Source organism: the organism of the source record quoted next, unplaced genomic scaffold, assembly GCF_019419815.1.
Source record: "Pyrus x bretschneideri cultivar Hongxiangsu unplaced genomic scaffold, Pyrus_bretschneideri_v1 Contig9, whole genome shotgun sequence".
NCBI lineage: Eukaryota > Viridiplantae > Streptophyta > Magnoliopsida > Rosales > Rosaceae > Pyrus > Pyrus x bretschneideri.
Genome location: NW_025999831.1, coordinates 3,157,459 through 3,173,239, shown reverse-complemented (window position 1 = coordinate 3,173,239; position 15,781 = coordinate 3,157,459). Strand labels below are relative to the sequence as shown.

Below are 15,781 nucleotides of genomic sequence, written 5' to 3'. Positions count from 1 at the left end.
ACAATATAACAAGCACAGACCGCGACCGTTTCTGTAACAAAATGTCATAAAGTGATCATTCCTGCCAATTGCCCTCTATTTTTCTAGATGAGTCGGCCAAACCGAAGAGCACCCACCAGAGCATAACAAATTATTGTGAATATATTTCTGTACGCAAAATGGAGGCAATTCTCACTGATACTCTTCAAATACGGTATTCATACTTACAAAATTAACTAGGAGATGTGGGTTGAGTAGCCTTGTTTCATGAAGAACCTCAACAATTACAATTTTTTACATTTGAGCCGGAGTTACGAGACCCGAAATTAAATGACATGACACCCTAGCGAGATTCACAATCTATACAGAACAAGTTCAAAACAGAGCTACCAGTTCAAATATTCCATCTACTTCCGCGATCATTAACCCGTTCTCCCCAAGTTTTTGCAAAACACATTGGTTAAGAAAGGGTGTCCGAGAAGCCGGTAGCTACTAAAACGGTTGAAAAGGGTCAAGAGAAGAGGTTAACGACTTAATGTGCATCGATTTTGTCATGGTTCACCGATATAAACGATAGTCTTCTTTTGGAAACCTTGGATCTGTAGCACCATACCTCAAATGCCTCAGTCAGGTCAGGATATTGAATATGTTCGTTCTCCAACCATTCGGTCAATATCTCCGCCTGCTCAACAGATGGGAGTGCAAGTATTATGGAAACAAATGTGGATTCCAAGGATTGCCACAGTTCACTGTCCATCTTTAGCGTAGGAGCATCATCACCGGTAGTTGTGGCAGAATCGATCAGTGGTTTCGCAACCCTCACAAAAGGAAGCCACACCTTTACCATATGAAGCCGTTTTGCAGTTGGCAAAATCACAGTGCCGTAACCTATTGCCTCTAGAATCTTTGCTGCAACCTCAACAACCCTAAGCTTTGTCTCAATCAGTTCAGTTGTCGGCCTTGCTTGCTTTACAACCTTAACTATTTTATCCGATGCATCCATCCAATTGCAGACAAGTTCCCTCATAATTTCCAACTTAGTTAAAATCTGGCACGCCCACGACAGATCTGATAAAAGCGATTGAAATGATTGCATCTTCCCTCCATCAGAAGATAATTCTACTTCACTTAACAAAGCTTCTAATAGATTATTAAATCTTCCATATAGTCTCTTCACACATTCTTTCACCTCGGATTTAATCTCATCATCGGCTGTTAGGAGAGGGGCATCATCGTCTTCAGTTAGCATGTACTCAAGCTGCTCCTGGGCAGAAGACTTTAGATCATTCATGATTGGAAGAGGGGACGATGTGGCAAATCGGATGGTTGACAAAAATATCGCCATGATTGATGAGTGATTGACTGGAAGAAGACGGGCAAGAATTGGCTCCACTTGTGATCCCAGCCGTGGTATGATCTTTAAAATCTCCTCCTCCTCAGACTCTTCCCAGGGAACTGCTTCCAAGTAGTTCACACAAGCAGTTATAATTTGTGGGCATCCAAGCTTGACAGCCACCTGGAGAATTCCAATGGCGTTTTTTACACCATGCCACAAGTCATCAAATAAGCCATCTACTATGATGTAAAAAAGGCGGAGAACACTGACATGGTGGTCAAATTCTGATTCTTGGCAGTATACGTCAACGCAGTTGCGTGAGTCAAGAATCTGACATGTTGGCCAATTTTCAGAGAGGCGATCGGCAAAATACTTGCTCTTTTCCATGAGGATCTGGGAATGACAATATAGCCGATCATCCCGCCCATCCTCTGTGCGTATCCTCACAACAACATCACTGGTTGATCGGTCCCCAATCTGACTAGGAGTACTTGTTTCAGAACCCTGAAAGAAAAGAATGTTAAACGAATAGAAAAAAATAAGAGACTATCAATACGAAAACAGAAATAAGGATAACAATCACAAGAACATTTAGAGTTGACATTGCTTGGGAAACTTACAAGATACTCCATTGAAGTATTAAGCACTAACGACTACACCTTGAACACATGTTGCGATCTGTACATAAACATGATTAGCAAAAATGTTAGCGAATTCCATCATTAAATTTCCATACAAACTCGATATTTTTACAAAATTACTAAGATCGTTTTCCTTTTTAGTTTGGCTTGAAATAGTAACAATTATCAACATATTGAGCTGATTATTGCAAATTGGGCCATAAAAGAAATGAAATCACACCATATGAGAAACATTATGCGACCCAAAAGAGTCGAATTGTGATATTCTGGGACACTTCCCCGAATAACCAAACCATTTCATTGTTGCCAGGTGCAATAAAACAGCCGATTGCACAGGAGTTCTTGTTACATTTCAATTATATACCAGTTCACAGGAAAGCAAGACAAAATCCAACTGATGGCTCATCGAGCGGACAATCCATGTACTTCTAACTAACCAACTTAAATCCAATTCTCAACTAGTTGATGTAGATACTTCTTAAAATCTATATGCTCGTATCAAAGTAAGATCTGCAGATCAAACTCTCCCAAACATAATCTAGAACTCCAACTGATCCGAAAACACGTCAAGTAATAAAACAAACAGAAACAGAAAGAAAACATTTAAAGTATCTTTGGGAGGCTAATTCTACTTCAAGCATAATTAGCTTCCTTGTTTTCACTTTCCAACAACCAACATTCTATCAAAATTGAACATAAACTAATACGTCATCAAATTTAAAAAGAAGAACAGAAGAACAAGAAGATGAAAACTAATGCATACATAACTCAGCAAACGAGGCCATAACAGGAACCGGGAACACAGTTTTACAGAAACTCATGCATACATAACTTACTTTTGAGGATGAAATATAACTACAAATTAGATTACAAATTTGATCTTTATTTGACAGTACCTTATTTTTTTTCTTCCCAATATTACATACATTAGGGTAGACATGGCAGAAAACTGCTCGCAATGATTCATATTGCTGACTCCACTTAGTGGGATAAGACTTTATTGTTGTTGTGATTGTTGTATTACATAAATTAGGGTAGCGCTACGTTAATTTTTGTCAATTGATCTTCTACAATTTGGGTGTGTGAGAGGTAAAAATACGTATGTTGAAATTAATGTAAGTATTGGGACTAAACCCATATGTTTCAACAACATAAATTTACAAAATTGAGATAAGCAAAATAAAGGGAGAAAAAAATATAAAATATTAAATTAATCGCCTTTATACCAAAGCTTGTGATTAAGAATTCTTATTTAAATTCACAAACCCAACTAAAATTTAAGCCTAATTCTGATTAAAGGAAAAACATAAGGAATAATTAAAAAGTGAAATTTATAAAAAAAAAAAAAAATGAGTTTGATAGTAAGTAGCAGATGCAGCGAGAATGGTAAGGTATCGGCGACAGGAAGTGCAGATATGGGTGAGAGAAATAAATACTGACCTGGATGTTAGAGTTGCGAAGGAGAGTTAGAGGACAGGAAAATGGCGCCCGGAAGGGTGTGCTGAATCGCTGAGCACAACGGAACGGCGCAGGGCAAAGGGGAGAGAGACAGAGAGCCTGTAATCAACTTGGTATTATTTTTTAATATTTTTAGTATTTTTATTTTTATTTTTTGGCTGCGAAACTCGTATTTTTTAGATTTCAATAAGGAAAACAATTTATTAAAATGTAATACTCATTGGCTTGTCTTTCTTATTAGGCAAACTCCAATACATGACCTCAAACATATAATTCTCCTTTTATTCCCCCAATCCGTTTCAACCCAAGTTTTAATTTGGATCTAAAACCTAAAACCTAAAAAAAAGCCAGATTTAGGCCAATATTGTGGTGGAGTCCCCACCCACATGGATGTGTCTCCCAGTTGTTTGCCAATAAAATTGAGCCTAATGACTCTTTTGGTTGATCAACGGCTCACATTCATATGAGTTGTTGGTTATCCAACGGTCCACATTTAATTTCGTCAATATTTTTGTTTTATATTTATAAATTTATTGAGTCCAACGACTGCAATCGAATATGATCAAATCTAACGGTCCAGATTTAAATTCAACGGTTAAAATAATTATAAAAAATTATTTAACTCAAAATTCATCCAAAAACTCTATAAATACTTGTATATTTGTTGAAACATCCACACAAAACTTACTTTTCTCCTACAATTCTTCCAATTTTTCTTTCTACCATATTCCAAAACCATGTGTTTGCTCATGTGTCTTGCCTTGTGTTTATACATCTCTATCATGTGTTTCATATTCTTCTATAGTATTTCATGTGTTAGTTTAATGATTTTTTAATGTTTATCGGAATTTAAATATTTTAGGTTAAAATGTTCATAAAATTAGTTTAGGATAGTCTACATAATTTTTTTTAAAAGTTAATTAAAAAAAAAGCCTAAATTCATTCGTTAATAATCTGGGGCTAAAATTTTAGACTAGAAGAGTTGGAGCAGAAAAACTGTTTCTGGGTTAAAATCTAAATTTTCTGACCTTAAAATTTTAGGTTTTAGGCCAAGGGTTGAAGATGGTAGTACTATGGGTGGGTTAAAAAAAGGAAAACAAAAAAAAATCAGACTGAACATCTAACCAAAACCTAAAAATCGAAAAAAAACCGAATTGAAAAAGAAAAAACCGAACCGAACCGAACTTTATTGGTTCAGTTTCAATTTTAGAGGTTCAAAAATTGAATCGAACTAACCAAACCGATTCCCTATACACTATGAATTTATGCCCATGATGTTTCTTTTGTGAAATTTTGTTGACAAGTTTGAAACTAAGCCTAGGCTTTTGCAAGGAGCATACTTGGTTCAGTTAGGGAGGATATTCAATTGTTTATAAAGAAGTTTTTTGGAAGGCTTTGGAACTTGGAAAAGCTTATCTATTTTTTTGCTTTTGGAATGGCTATGGTGATCATTTTTCTTTGCAATTGAGGTTGTTGATAGAATATATAATTGTATATGTATAACTAACTTCCCACTTTCCCCATTTTCTTATCATTTTAAATTCCATATTAAAAGAAAAAAATCGAGTTTTATAAATAAATAAAAAATCAAAATCAAACCAAACAAAACCAAACCCAGAAAAATTGAACCCAAAAAATAATCGAACTAAACCGAAGTTTTGGTTCAGTTTCGATTTTGACAAAATACTGAACCGAATGAAACCAAACACACCCCTAACTATTACTAGCATATTGGCTTGTCTTTACTATTACTAACATATACATGCACGTTTTGTGTGATCACCTTTTTTTTTTTTTTGCTTTTTTCTGAATCATTTTGTACCTGAAACCAAAAAGTTCAGTATGTGATCTGGGATCCATATGCCTTTGTTCTGTAATCCTAAACCGAACCAAAACAGACTTTATATATATTTAATATTAAATTATATTTAGGAATTATGTGGAGCGTTGAATTTGGTTGAGAATTAATCACTAACATTTCATACGTTACCTAGCTCTCTCAACCTCACCTGAGTCACCTCACTCTCAGTCTCACTCTGTCTCTCTCGTCTCGACTCGTCTCCTTCGCCAACCCAAAATCGAGCTTTGCTTCACAACACACTCCAGTGGCTTCCTTCACTGTCCCTTGTCCCATGGCGTGCTCCACCCCAGTTACCCGCCTCGGGTCCTCCCCCCAGCCGTCGCAACTGCATCAGCACCTATTCTCCTTGCAAAATTGCCTCAATCGCTGCCTCATTCCATATATGTAGATTTTTGGCCTTCGGGTTGGCTTAATTCCGCATACCCTTTACTTTTTAAAGCTTTGTTTCTATAAATTTCATTGCTTTTTATTTTTTCATGCTTTAGTTTTGTATTCTGCTCAAATGGGTATTGTTTGTATAGGTTGTACAATTTCATTTCTAAAACTTCTTTAATTTTTTCAAACCGTACCGAAATATCGAAATATTTTCGGAAATCTCAAAATTTGGGTTCAGTTTGGGTCACCCATCCCGAAAAAGATTGGCTCGGGTTTCGGATTATGCTTTTCGGTTCGGGAACCCGACCCGCCCGTTTTCAACAATTCGAGTGGAGAAAGACGGTCCTCGGACATTGGAAAGTTCGAGATCCCCGCACAACACAAATACAAAGCGATTGTCTCAAAACCAAGTCACACACAGAGAAAGACTGAGAGCAAGCAAGAAAAATGAGACCCAACATTGTTTCCGAGGTAAAATCTCATCTCCGATCTACCCCTCTTTCCCCTTTTTTCTATTTTCCCGAGAAAATTTCAGTATCTTACCTTATCCTCCGTTTGGTTGCCGAGAAAATGCGGAACTGAGTTAAAAAATGATACCGAAATTTTGAATTTTGTGTTCTTTAACTGCTGAATGAGGTAGATATTGAACCGTGGACTTAGTTGCCTTCAGCTTCCCAATTTCTAGTTATGCTTTCTGAATTCTGAGTGACAATTTCATGCTCGAATTCGATTCGGTTTTGTTTGTTGTGTTTAGCATCAGTATCAACTCTGTTTAAAATTTGGGAAACCTAAATTCGCTTTGATTAATTTTTTCCTAATTAAAATTGTGCTCAAATTAGTGTTTAATTCATACATTTATGGTTACTCTGTGTGTGTGTGTGTGTGTTTGTTTGGGTTGTAGTAAATTTGAGATTGATTGCATGTTTGGGTGTTTATGTATAGGCGGGACTGCAAACTAGGTTGCGGCTATGGTGGGAGAGCATTCCTTTCCTTACTTCTGCGGTGGTTGGTGTGTGCGCAACTATTTACTTGGTTTGCCTCCTCGTTGGATACGACTCGTTTTACCAAGTATGCTTTTCGCCCTCTGATGTTGTATCCAAATTCCAAGGTAAATTTTTTCATTGTCAGTGTGGAAATCTGTAGTTATTAGAAAGAAGGGGAATTTCGCTACCCTCTTTCCGGTAGTCTCTTCAAAACAGTATTTCGTTATTACACGATCGTTGTAAACCTAAATATTGGGCCTTTCTTAAAAACAATCATTGGAAACCTAAATATTGAGCCTACCTTAGCAATCTGTAATTTACTGCCTCTATTGTCAGGCTATGGCACAGATCTTCGGGTCACCTGCCTGGCCCATTTTGAACTCTAATGGAGAATTTCTACTCATTTTTATTTATATTTTTGTTTCTCCGCACAAAAGCTTAATCTTGTTTAAGTTAAATCGTCTGTATAAACTATATGCGGGGGGATTTACTCTGTTAGGAGAAGAAGTAATATGCCTTAACTGATTTCATCTCATGGTCGTCAACCTTTGGTTCTCTTTTTTTCAGTCTACAGGATTTTCACCTCCATTATCTTCCATGGTTCAGTGCTGCATGTGTTGTTCAACATGATGGCATTAGTTCCTTTGGGTTCTGAGTTGGAGAGAATCATGGGAACTGTCCGCTTATTGTACTTGATCATTCTTTTGGCCATAAGCAATGCAGTGTTACATCTTCTGATTGCGTTTTTGGTGGCCTATAATCCTATTCACTCTTATCAGTACCTCATGAATGAATGTGCAATAGGCTTCTCGGGAATCTTGTTTTCTATGATTGTTATAGAGACAAGTCTGAGTGGACACCAGTCTAGAAGGTATTTATTTTATATGACTTTTCTGTTGTCTTCGCTTAAGAGAGAATTTTTCAAATACCGTCTTTCTCTTACCTAGAATAGTTGTTATTTTTTATAAAAGAAGAATTAGATATTATGAAGCTTTTTGTGTGATTATACAAATGGGTGCACTAAATTGTGCACATGTGTATGGATGCACTTTTCAATTGTTTTCCCTGTTTTCGTTCATTCCTGGACAGTGTATTGGATTCTAATGACGCACAAACAATTTTTGCCCTGCAGTGTGTTTGGACTCTTTAATGTGCCTGCTAAATGGTAATGGCAGTAAAATGCTTATGCCGTGTTTAATCTTATTCTTTTACATTGCCATATATTTTCTTAATTATTTGACATTTAAATCTGTTTCAGGTATGCATGGATCTTGCTGGTAGTGTTCCAAGTTGTTATGCCAAATGTTTCTTTACTGGGACACCTATGTGGCATTTTGTCAGGCTTTGCTTGTATGTTTTCTCTCATTCTAATCTCCCGTTTTCTATTTTGTTGTGTCACACAAGGAAGTAGGTGATAATGTTTTGTGTTGGCTTTGCAATACAGATACTTACAGCTTATTAAATTTCCTCATTCCGGGAACATCCTTCTATTCTAAAATTGAGGCCTCCTCATTGTTTGTAAGTAAACTGCTTTTGATGATTCATCAATTTGGAAATCAACTATTGTTCGTCTTATCTAATTCGACTTGTGCATTTATAATTCATGCATTCCTAATCTTATTCTCTTTAAAACTTTATGCTTCCAGTCAAGTTGTGTGAGGCGGCCTAAATTTATTGTGTGCACTGGTGGGAATCCTTCAGCCTTCATCCCTACATATTCAACCCAAGGTACACCATCTAGGTAAGTATATTTCTGTTCCTTTTACTTTTCCTTGACTGATGAATTTTGGTAATTCGATTTCTTGAAAGACTACAGTTATCAGTGTTATAAGAGTTGTAAAATGATATATTTTATTTACCAGTGGATTCTCTTCTGGAAGTATCTGGAGAAACTTGTCTCCGTGGATCCCACGTAGGGAAACATCTGTACAGGTATTGTGTCTTTCACCTTTTGAGGATGTAAATGTTGGAAACCCTTTACTTACCGACCCCCTTTAGGATCCATATTCTAACATCAAAATGTCACTGTATGTTAAGAGTGTTGTGCCCTTAATTCAAACTTTGAAGTACGCACTTTGTTTGGTATAAATTAAGTGACTAAATTTGATGACTTCCTATTGCAATAATGCAGTCAGCACAAGACGGTCACAGGTTTCCTGGGAGGGGAAGAACACTTGGATCTGGTCAAAGTACTGTTTCTGATGCGGATTCAGAATCAAATTTACAGGCTAGACTCTTGGACAATAGCAACTCAGAACGTCCATCAGATGTGGCAGTTATTGGTACAGGACAGCAGTTATCTGATGGAAGGTACTAAAAAAACTTAATGCATACTTATAGCTTAACGAGTTTTGGGCATCTTTCACTAGCATTGCATTATTCATTCCCTAGATGTTTACATCTACTGCCTTGTTTTCATTTTTGTAAATAGTTTGCTTCGCTAGTAAGAATGTTCTCAAAGTTATTCTAGTAAACGACGTAAATCTAAAGCAAATCCTAAGCAGTATGCATTTGGCTGGAAATGGTACTACCTCGGTTCCTCTTATTTTCAGGCGGGCAACACTAAATAGTGCAGCAGCAGAAATTCCTGTACACCACCAGGTTTGTCTCTTCAAATAATCGTTTGGGTTTTCCTTGACGGTTCTTCCAGTCCATCTGGATTAGTCTCTAACTTGTCTTTCAGATGCAGGATTATGTTGCTTCTGAAGAAGAAATCAAAAAGCTTGTGTCAATGGGTTTTGAGAGGGTAAAATGTTAAACCGTGCTGTATTTCTCCTTAATCAAATGAGTTAACTATCCCATAGTACGCATTTTATTAGCTGCATTGATTCATATTGGTAAAGTTAAAGGATGCGGAAGTTTGCTATGACATACGTTACCACGCATCAGTAACGAGTTTAGTTGATGTTTAGCATTATAGTTCATGCTTTCTGTTATGAACATCTTCTAACAACGTCTTGGTAATGGGCTACAGACACAGGTAGAAGTTGCCCTAGCGGCTGCAGATGGGGATCTTAACGTGGCAGCGGAAATTCTGAGCCAACAGGTCTGTCTTTCGAACTTGTTCGTTTCCCACAGGTGTTGAGAGTCGAGATTTCGTGTTCTAATTATGGGGATTATTTCAGGGCTAAATGCAAGCAAGCAAATTAGCTAACTCAGTGACTTCCCAAAGTAAAGGATCGCGTTTATGTAAATTCCCATGTCTGCTACTGTATATTGTTTTAGACCCGTACCGTGAATATTTGATTGGGGGAGAAAAGATTGTGAATATGGGATATGACTACACACACTGACATAGCATCTGTTAAAATGAAAGCATTGAAATGGTTTACAACATTGCTGTAAAATCTACCGAAAATCGACTATCTCTGGTTTCTTCCTTCTTGAATGCTTCAGCCGTGCGTGGACTGTGACTGTCGGCTGTTGATGTGCGCGCTCTTCTGCGCTCCCCAATGATCCACGTCCAACAGTCAATCGGCCGGCGACTGCCCCTTAGCAATTTTTAGGCGACTGTCCTTAGCACGCCTCTAGGTGATGCATCATTTGCGTAAGGAGGTTCTTAACTCACTGGATTGCAATAATAAATCATTCTGCTAATGTTCCCCTGAAAGCTGATCAAATCAAACTAACAGAGAGAAATGAGAATTTGGTGGCTATAAATGAAATGAATATGGGTATTTTCTATTTTTTTAGTGGTACTCATTTTTACGTCTCATGCATCCGTTGAAAATCACATCGAATGAATTAAAGAAGATTCAATGGCCAAAAGTTAATAGAAGATTCAATGGTTAAAGATTAATAGAAGATTCAATGGTCAAAGATTAACAGTGGTTTGATCATTGAATAGTTGAATTGGTTGGATCGTTGAATCATTGAATTGAAAGAAATCAATGGCGAAAAATTAACAAGTGTGAACATATTTTATTATCCACTTTAATGGCAAAGGAATGATTTCCACTTACAGGTGATATTTTTTCACAAGTGAATTTTTATTTCTTAGGTTCGATTTTTGTGAATTGTCCCCTTGTTGAAAATAACCACGTTACCATTGTGAGACTTGCTTAAAAGGTCTTTCCAATCAGGACGTAGACAAACCATAGGTGGATCTAATAGTTGTTCCAAAGGTAAAGTGAAATCATAACAGGCTTCCTATCTAATAGTTGTTCCAAAAGTAAAGTAAAATCACAACAGGCTTCCTCATACCACCAGACATATCGTACGAGAGATTCCACCCAATATTTGAGCATGACTCTCTCCACGTAGAAGTCCCCTTCACCAATGATTGGCACCTCGATAGCTACTAAAATGGGAGTCTCTACCACTGTTTTAAAAATCCCCACTTAGTGCTGTCTAGACCCCGCCTTGTTCCCTATGTTTTCATTATGTTCCAATATTTCATAATATATATGTCATTGTATTTTGTAGTTTATGATGAAATTATATATATATATATTTTAAGTATAAACAAACACTTATTTACATGAAATATAATAGATTTACTTAAATCTGCCTAGGCGGCTAGGCCCCAGCCTACCCCCCTGACTAGCGTCTAGCGTCTTTTAAAACCTTGATCTCTACTGGAAAGGGCAAGTCCGCCAATATTTGAGTGAGCCGCTCAATTGTTTTGCTCACTAACAAATTTAAGAGTTGCTCTAAGAGATTCACCTTAAACTTGATAGCAAGATACAAATTTTCTTTCATCTATAATCTCAAAATAAAATATCATTCCCCTATGTTATCGATATATATATATATATATATATATATTTTTTTTTTTTCTTCTTTTCTTTTCTTTAAATTATCTTCATTATATTTTTTAAATTGTCTTCAACATACATAACGCTCGCATTTTATTTCTTTTTATCGTGATAAAAGGGAGTACAAAATACACCCTTTCCTCACTTGTTCTTATACTATGCAATCTTACATAGAAATCAAAGCAGCCGAACAATAGTTAAAAGGGTTATTTTCCTGCAGACTCCTTTGGCGGTTTCATGATCACAACTGGGCATGTTGCATGATGTGCACAATAGTCACTCACACTTCCTAGGAACGCCCTGCACCCACCAAAAGAAATTATACAAGTCACATAAATAGCTTTGATGATAATCCAAGATTGATGGAAAATGATTTCCATACGCCTTTTTCTCATTCTGCACACCTTTTCTCTTTGATTATTTGATTCTTCTTTTACTATTCAACCCAATGGCAAGAATAAAGGAAGGTGTGGGGAAGGAGACAACGATGATGCTGCGGAAATTATTTCCCAGATTGATTTGTACCGTTTTCCGGTGATTGTTAGTGAAATTATGTGTGCTCACCTTTTGACCATGCCAAGGCCACGACTACCTACGACAAGAAGATCTACATGCATCTGCTCTGCGGCCTCGCAAGTCATGTCCTTGGGATCCCCACCTAGAATTAGAGTTTCTGCTTTGATCGGCACGACATATAATTACGACACCCGTTAATTAATTAACTAAATCAAATACCACCTATGCATCAGAAAGATATGCAATAGCCACTAAACAGTTGCACATTTACAGTTGATTAAAATGTACGAGGCTAACAACAAACGTAAATATTATGTGAAATAACTCTGGTATTTCATTTCTTAATGAATAAGGAATTACAAGCAGGTTTATATACAACTTGGAAAATAGCTTAGTAATTAATTAAACCTAGTTAACTCATTAAACTAGTATTAGTTACATGGACAGTTGTAACAAACTTATAACCATATTACAATTAACTATTGTGTATCTCTTTACACCCCCTCAAGCTGAACGGAGGAGGGCTGAGTGAAAGCTTGGATTGTAGATATTGAAACCGAGCTTTGGAAAGAGACTTGGTATGTATATCAGCAACTTGTTGCTAAGTAGTGATATATTGCACTCTAAGCAGTTTGGCAATAATAAGTTCACGAATGTAGTGGTAATCAATTTCCACGTGCTTTGTGCGAGTATGGAAAACTGGATTGGAGGCCAAAGATATAGTAGAAACATTGTCACACCAAAGGATGGAGTGAGTTGGAATGCCACATACACACCTAAGTGAGTTCAGTCGCAGTGTGTGCAAGAGATCGGTATTCAGCAAGGTAATGATGATCGATTTAGAGATCGCTTTTACACACAGGAGAGAGAAATGTTTTGTCACTCTATTGATGATCGATTTAGAGATGCTCTTAGTTAGTACAATATTGTTTTTAAACACCTTTATTTAATTACAATTGTGTAATGATTAGGTTAAATCAAATTGAATTTCATGTTGCTGAATGACATATGTGACTTTTCATTTTTGTCAGAACTGATATATGATTTTGAGTAATGCTACGGAGATTAAATTTGCGAATTAAATGATGTGTCACCAATAAAAAATGAATACGTTTATCAATGTTTAAGTAATAATCCAATCATCAATTTCCATATCATTTAGTTTACAAAATTTAATTTACAAATTTAATCTTCTTAGCAAGACTCATATAATTTGATGTTAAATCGCTTCAAAAACGAGAGGAGTGCTGTTGTGAAAAGTTGGAGTGCGAAAATGATCACCTCATTTTCTAATAAGAAAACTTACATGAAGATGTAGATACCATGTTTCATGTTAGTCTTTTTCTTTTTCACTCATTCCATGTCTCGTGTTTTATCGTGTTTCGTGGAAAAGTACCGAGGCACATGTACATTGGGAATTATGTGCAAGGTTAATACATGCAAGTTAAAAGGAATTCGTGTCGTGTCTAACATCTGTTAAAATGATATCAAACAAATGTTTTGCAACATATATTTCAGCAATGGGAACTAAGGTTTACTAGAGCATTGGACTAGCAAAATAACAAATCTTAGACTGAAAACACTTTTAGATAAAATGTTTTGAAACCAAACCTTAGTAAAAATATTTTGGAACCCAAAAATATTTTCTCTAAAAGCGCTTTCAGTCGTTTAAAAGCACTTGCCAAATAAGTCCTTAGTTATCAAGCTGTCTAGAAAATGAAAATTGAAAACAAACAATCATTTAGTCTTTTCAAAGAGAGAAATGTATGTCTTCGATAATAACAAGAGATAGGAATAGAGAAGTATTACAACAAGAGACTTTTAATCTCTTTTCTAAAACGCGAATTTATTTCTTGACTTTAAATTTTGAGTCTTTTTCTAATTTTATCTATTCCCTATCTTTTTTTTTTCAAACTTATTATTTTTTTCTTTCAACAAAAGATATTATTTACACTAAAAAGGAGGGGTTAACTTTAGTACCACAATAGGTTAGCTATAATATGGTTCAAATTCGCATTTGACGATAATCAAACCTAAAACGTCTAACTTACAAGTGAAGAAAAATATCACTAGACCAGTACTAATTTGCGTCACCCGCATGTTTTCAATCTCAATCATCATTATTTCCTGTATTGTTCAATGTTCTTATAATAGTGAAGGAAAATCCAAATTAGTAAGTAAAACATTATGGGCCAAGTTAATAGGCCTCATCCATGAGCAACAAGTTAATGGACCTCAATCATAAACAACCCAAAAAAGGGTACTATCGTAATATAGTCATCAAGCAAAAGCTCTAATTTGTTCATCCTATAAATTGCTCTCTGAGTCTACCCTAATTCTGCCTTGTCTCTGCGTGTCTCACTCATCATTTCGTCGCCGCAATCAAGAATTGTAGAGCCCTTTCGCGAAATTGAGGTATACCCCATTCTACCCGTAGTCTCCCTCTCTAATTGTTTTCTCAGTGTTTCCGCTTTAAGGTTCATCTTCCTCTCTTTAGCTTCTTGTTTTGTTGTAGCAAGTAGCAACACAAAGAAAACTATGGAATCCTGATAAATTTGGCCTTTTTTAGTTGATATTTTACTGAATTTTCATATGTTGTGAAATTCTAATGGATCATGATATTTCTCAATGATTTTATTTTTGGAAAATACCATTAATTTATGATGCCCTGCCCACTTTTCTCTGATGATCGTCAATAAAAAGTTATGGAAAGGATAAAACTATGTACACTAGACATTCCCCACCCTCGCAAAGCGGGGAGCCTTATTGTCTTGGGGTTGCCTTTTTTTGGTAAATGTAGTTGGATTTTTGTAGATAGATTTGGTTTTTTTTTTTTGATAAATTTTTTTTGTTGAATTTATGTGTGTTGTAGCATTTTAAGTTGCTTCTATGCAATTTTCATGCATCATGGTATTTTTCAATGATTTTATTTTTTCTGGGGTTTAATGTTTGTTCTATGTTTAATTTTCATGCACCATTATACTAAAAATCATATAAATCATAGAACAATATCATGACGCATGGAAATTACATAAAACAAACATTAAACCCCAAAAAAACAAAATCATTGAAAAATATTATGATGCATGAAAATTGCATAGAAGCAACTTAAAAATTCTACAAATTCAACAAAAAAATTTATCCAAAAAACAAAAAGGCCAAATCTATCTACAAAAATCCAACTACAGCTACCAAAAAAAGGCAACCCCAAGATAATAAGGCTCCCCGCTTTGCGAGGGTGGGGAAATGTCTAGTATACACAGTTTTACCCTTACTTTGTAAAGAGACTATTTTCACAAATTAAATTTGTGACATTTCGATCATAAAGGAGCAACCTTTCCATTGTACCACGACTACCAAAGTAACTATTTTTTTTTTCTCTGCTACAAAAAGGTTCCCAGGTCTAAAAATTATCCTTTCCATAGCTTTTTATCGACCATCATCAGAGAAAAGTGGGCAGGGCATCATAAATTAATGGTATTTTTCAAAAATAAAATCATTGAGAAATATCATGATCCATTAAAATTTCACACACACACACATGCAAATTCAATAAAATATCAACTAAAAAGGCCAAATTTATTAGGATTCCGTAGCTTTCTCTGTGTTGCTACTTGCTATAACAAAACAAGAAGCTAAAGAGAAGATGATGAACCTTAAAGCAAAAACACTGAGAAAACAATCAGAGAGGGAAACTGGGGGTAGAATGGGTAGACCTCAATTTCTCAAAAGGGCTCTACATTCTTGGCCACGGCTACGAAACGATGAGCGAGACACGTAGAGACAAGGCAGAGTTAGGGTAGATTCGGAGAGCAACTTATGGGAAGGACAAATTAGGGCTTTTACTTGATGACTATATTACGATAGTACCCTTT

At 35.9% G+C, this 15,781-nt stretch overlaps 2 protein-coding genes and 1 pseudogene across 6 annotated transcripts; 2 read left to right on the top strand and 1 right to left on the bottom strand.

Annotated features, from left to right (window-relative positions):
• The window catches only part of LOC103965042, a 29,365-nt pseudogene that overhangs the window by 7,126 nt on the left and 6,458 nt on the right, over positions 1-15,781 (top strand).
• LOC103963279 (BTB/POZ domain-containing protein At3g05675) lies at positions 124-3,648 on the bottom strand. 2 transcript variants are annotated; one of them, XM_009376084.3, is made up of 4 exons: positions 3,397-3,648; positions 1,936-1,993; positions 1,586-1,819; positions 124-1,495 (listed from the first exon to the last, which is right to left on the bottom strand). In XM_009376084.3, exons 2-4 carry the CDS (start codon positions 1,945-1,947, stop codon positions 512-514), a joined length of 1,230 nt encoding a protein of 409 aa, XP_009374359.2. In that variant the 5' UTR covers positions 1,948-1,993; positions 3,397-3,648; the 3' UTR covers positions 124-511. The 2 variants fall into 2 exon arrangements, with proteins under 2 accessions (XP_009374359.2, XP_009374354.2); XM_009376079.3 differs by having other exon boundaries at positions 124-1,819; positions 3,397-3,629.
• LOC103963262 (rhomboid-like protein 15) lies at positions 5,406-9,967 on the top strand. 4 transcript variants are annotated; one of them, XM_048576512.1, is made up of 13 exons: positions 5,406-6,121; positions 6,593-6,718; positions 7,201-7,504; positions 7,766-7,798; positions 7,892-7,983; positions 8,078-8,151; positions 8,280-8,374; positions 8,496-8,565; positions 8,765-8,943; positions 9,186-9,234; positions 9,317-9,379; positions 9,608-9,679; positions 9,759-9,967. In XM_048576512.1, exons 2-13 carry the CDS (start codon positions 6,619-6,621, stop codon positions 9,762-9,764), a joined length of 1,137 nt encoding a protein of 378 aa, XP_048432469.1. In that variant the 5' UTR covers positions 5,406-6,121; positions 6,593-6,618; the 3' UTR covers positions 9,765-9,967. The 4 variants fall into 4 exon arrangements, with proteins under 4 accessions (XP_048432469.1, XP_009374346.2, XP_009374339.2 ...); XM_009376071.3 differs by having other exon boundaries at positions 5,409-6,121; positions 6,593-6,758; positions 9,323-9,379; XM_009376064.3 differs by having other exon boundaries at positions 5,409-6,121; positions 6,593-6,758.

What these genes read in the sequence shown, in the direction of transcription:
- LOC103963262 (XM_009376064.3), top strand. Translation starts at nt 6,098, where the DNA reads ATGAGACCCAACATTGTTTCCGAG. An exon ending in TTGAGGCCTCCTCATTGTTT is followed by an intron (nt 8,152 to 8,279) that starts GTAAGTAAACTG and finishes TTATGCTTCCAG; the next exon opens with TCAAGTTGTGTGAGGCGGCC. An exon ending in ACCCAAGGTACACCATCTAG is followed by an intron (nt 8,375 to 8,495) that starts GTAAGTATATTT and finishes TTTATTTACCAG; the next exon opens with TGGATTCTCTTCTGGAAGTA.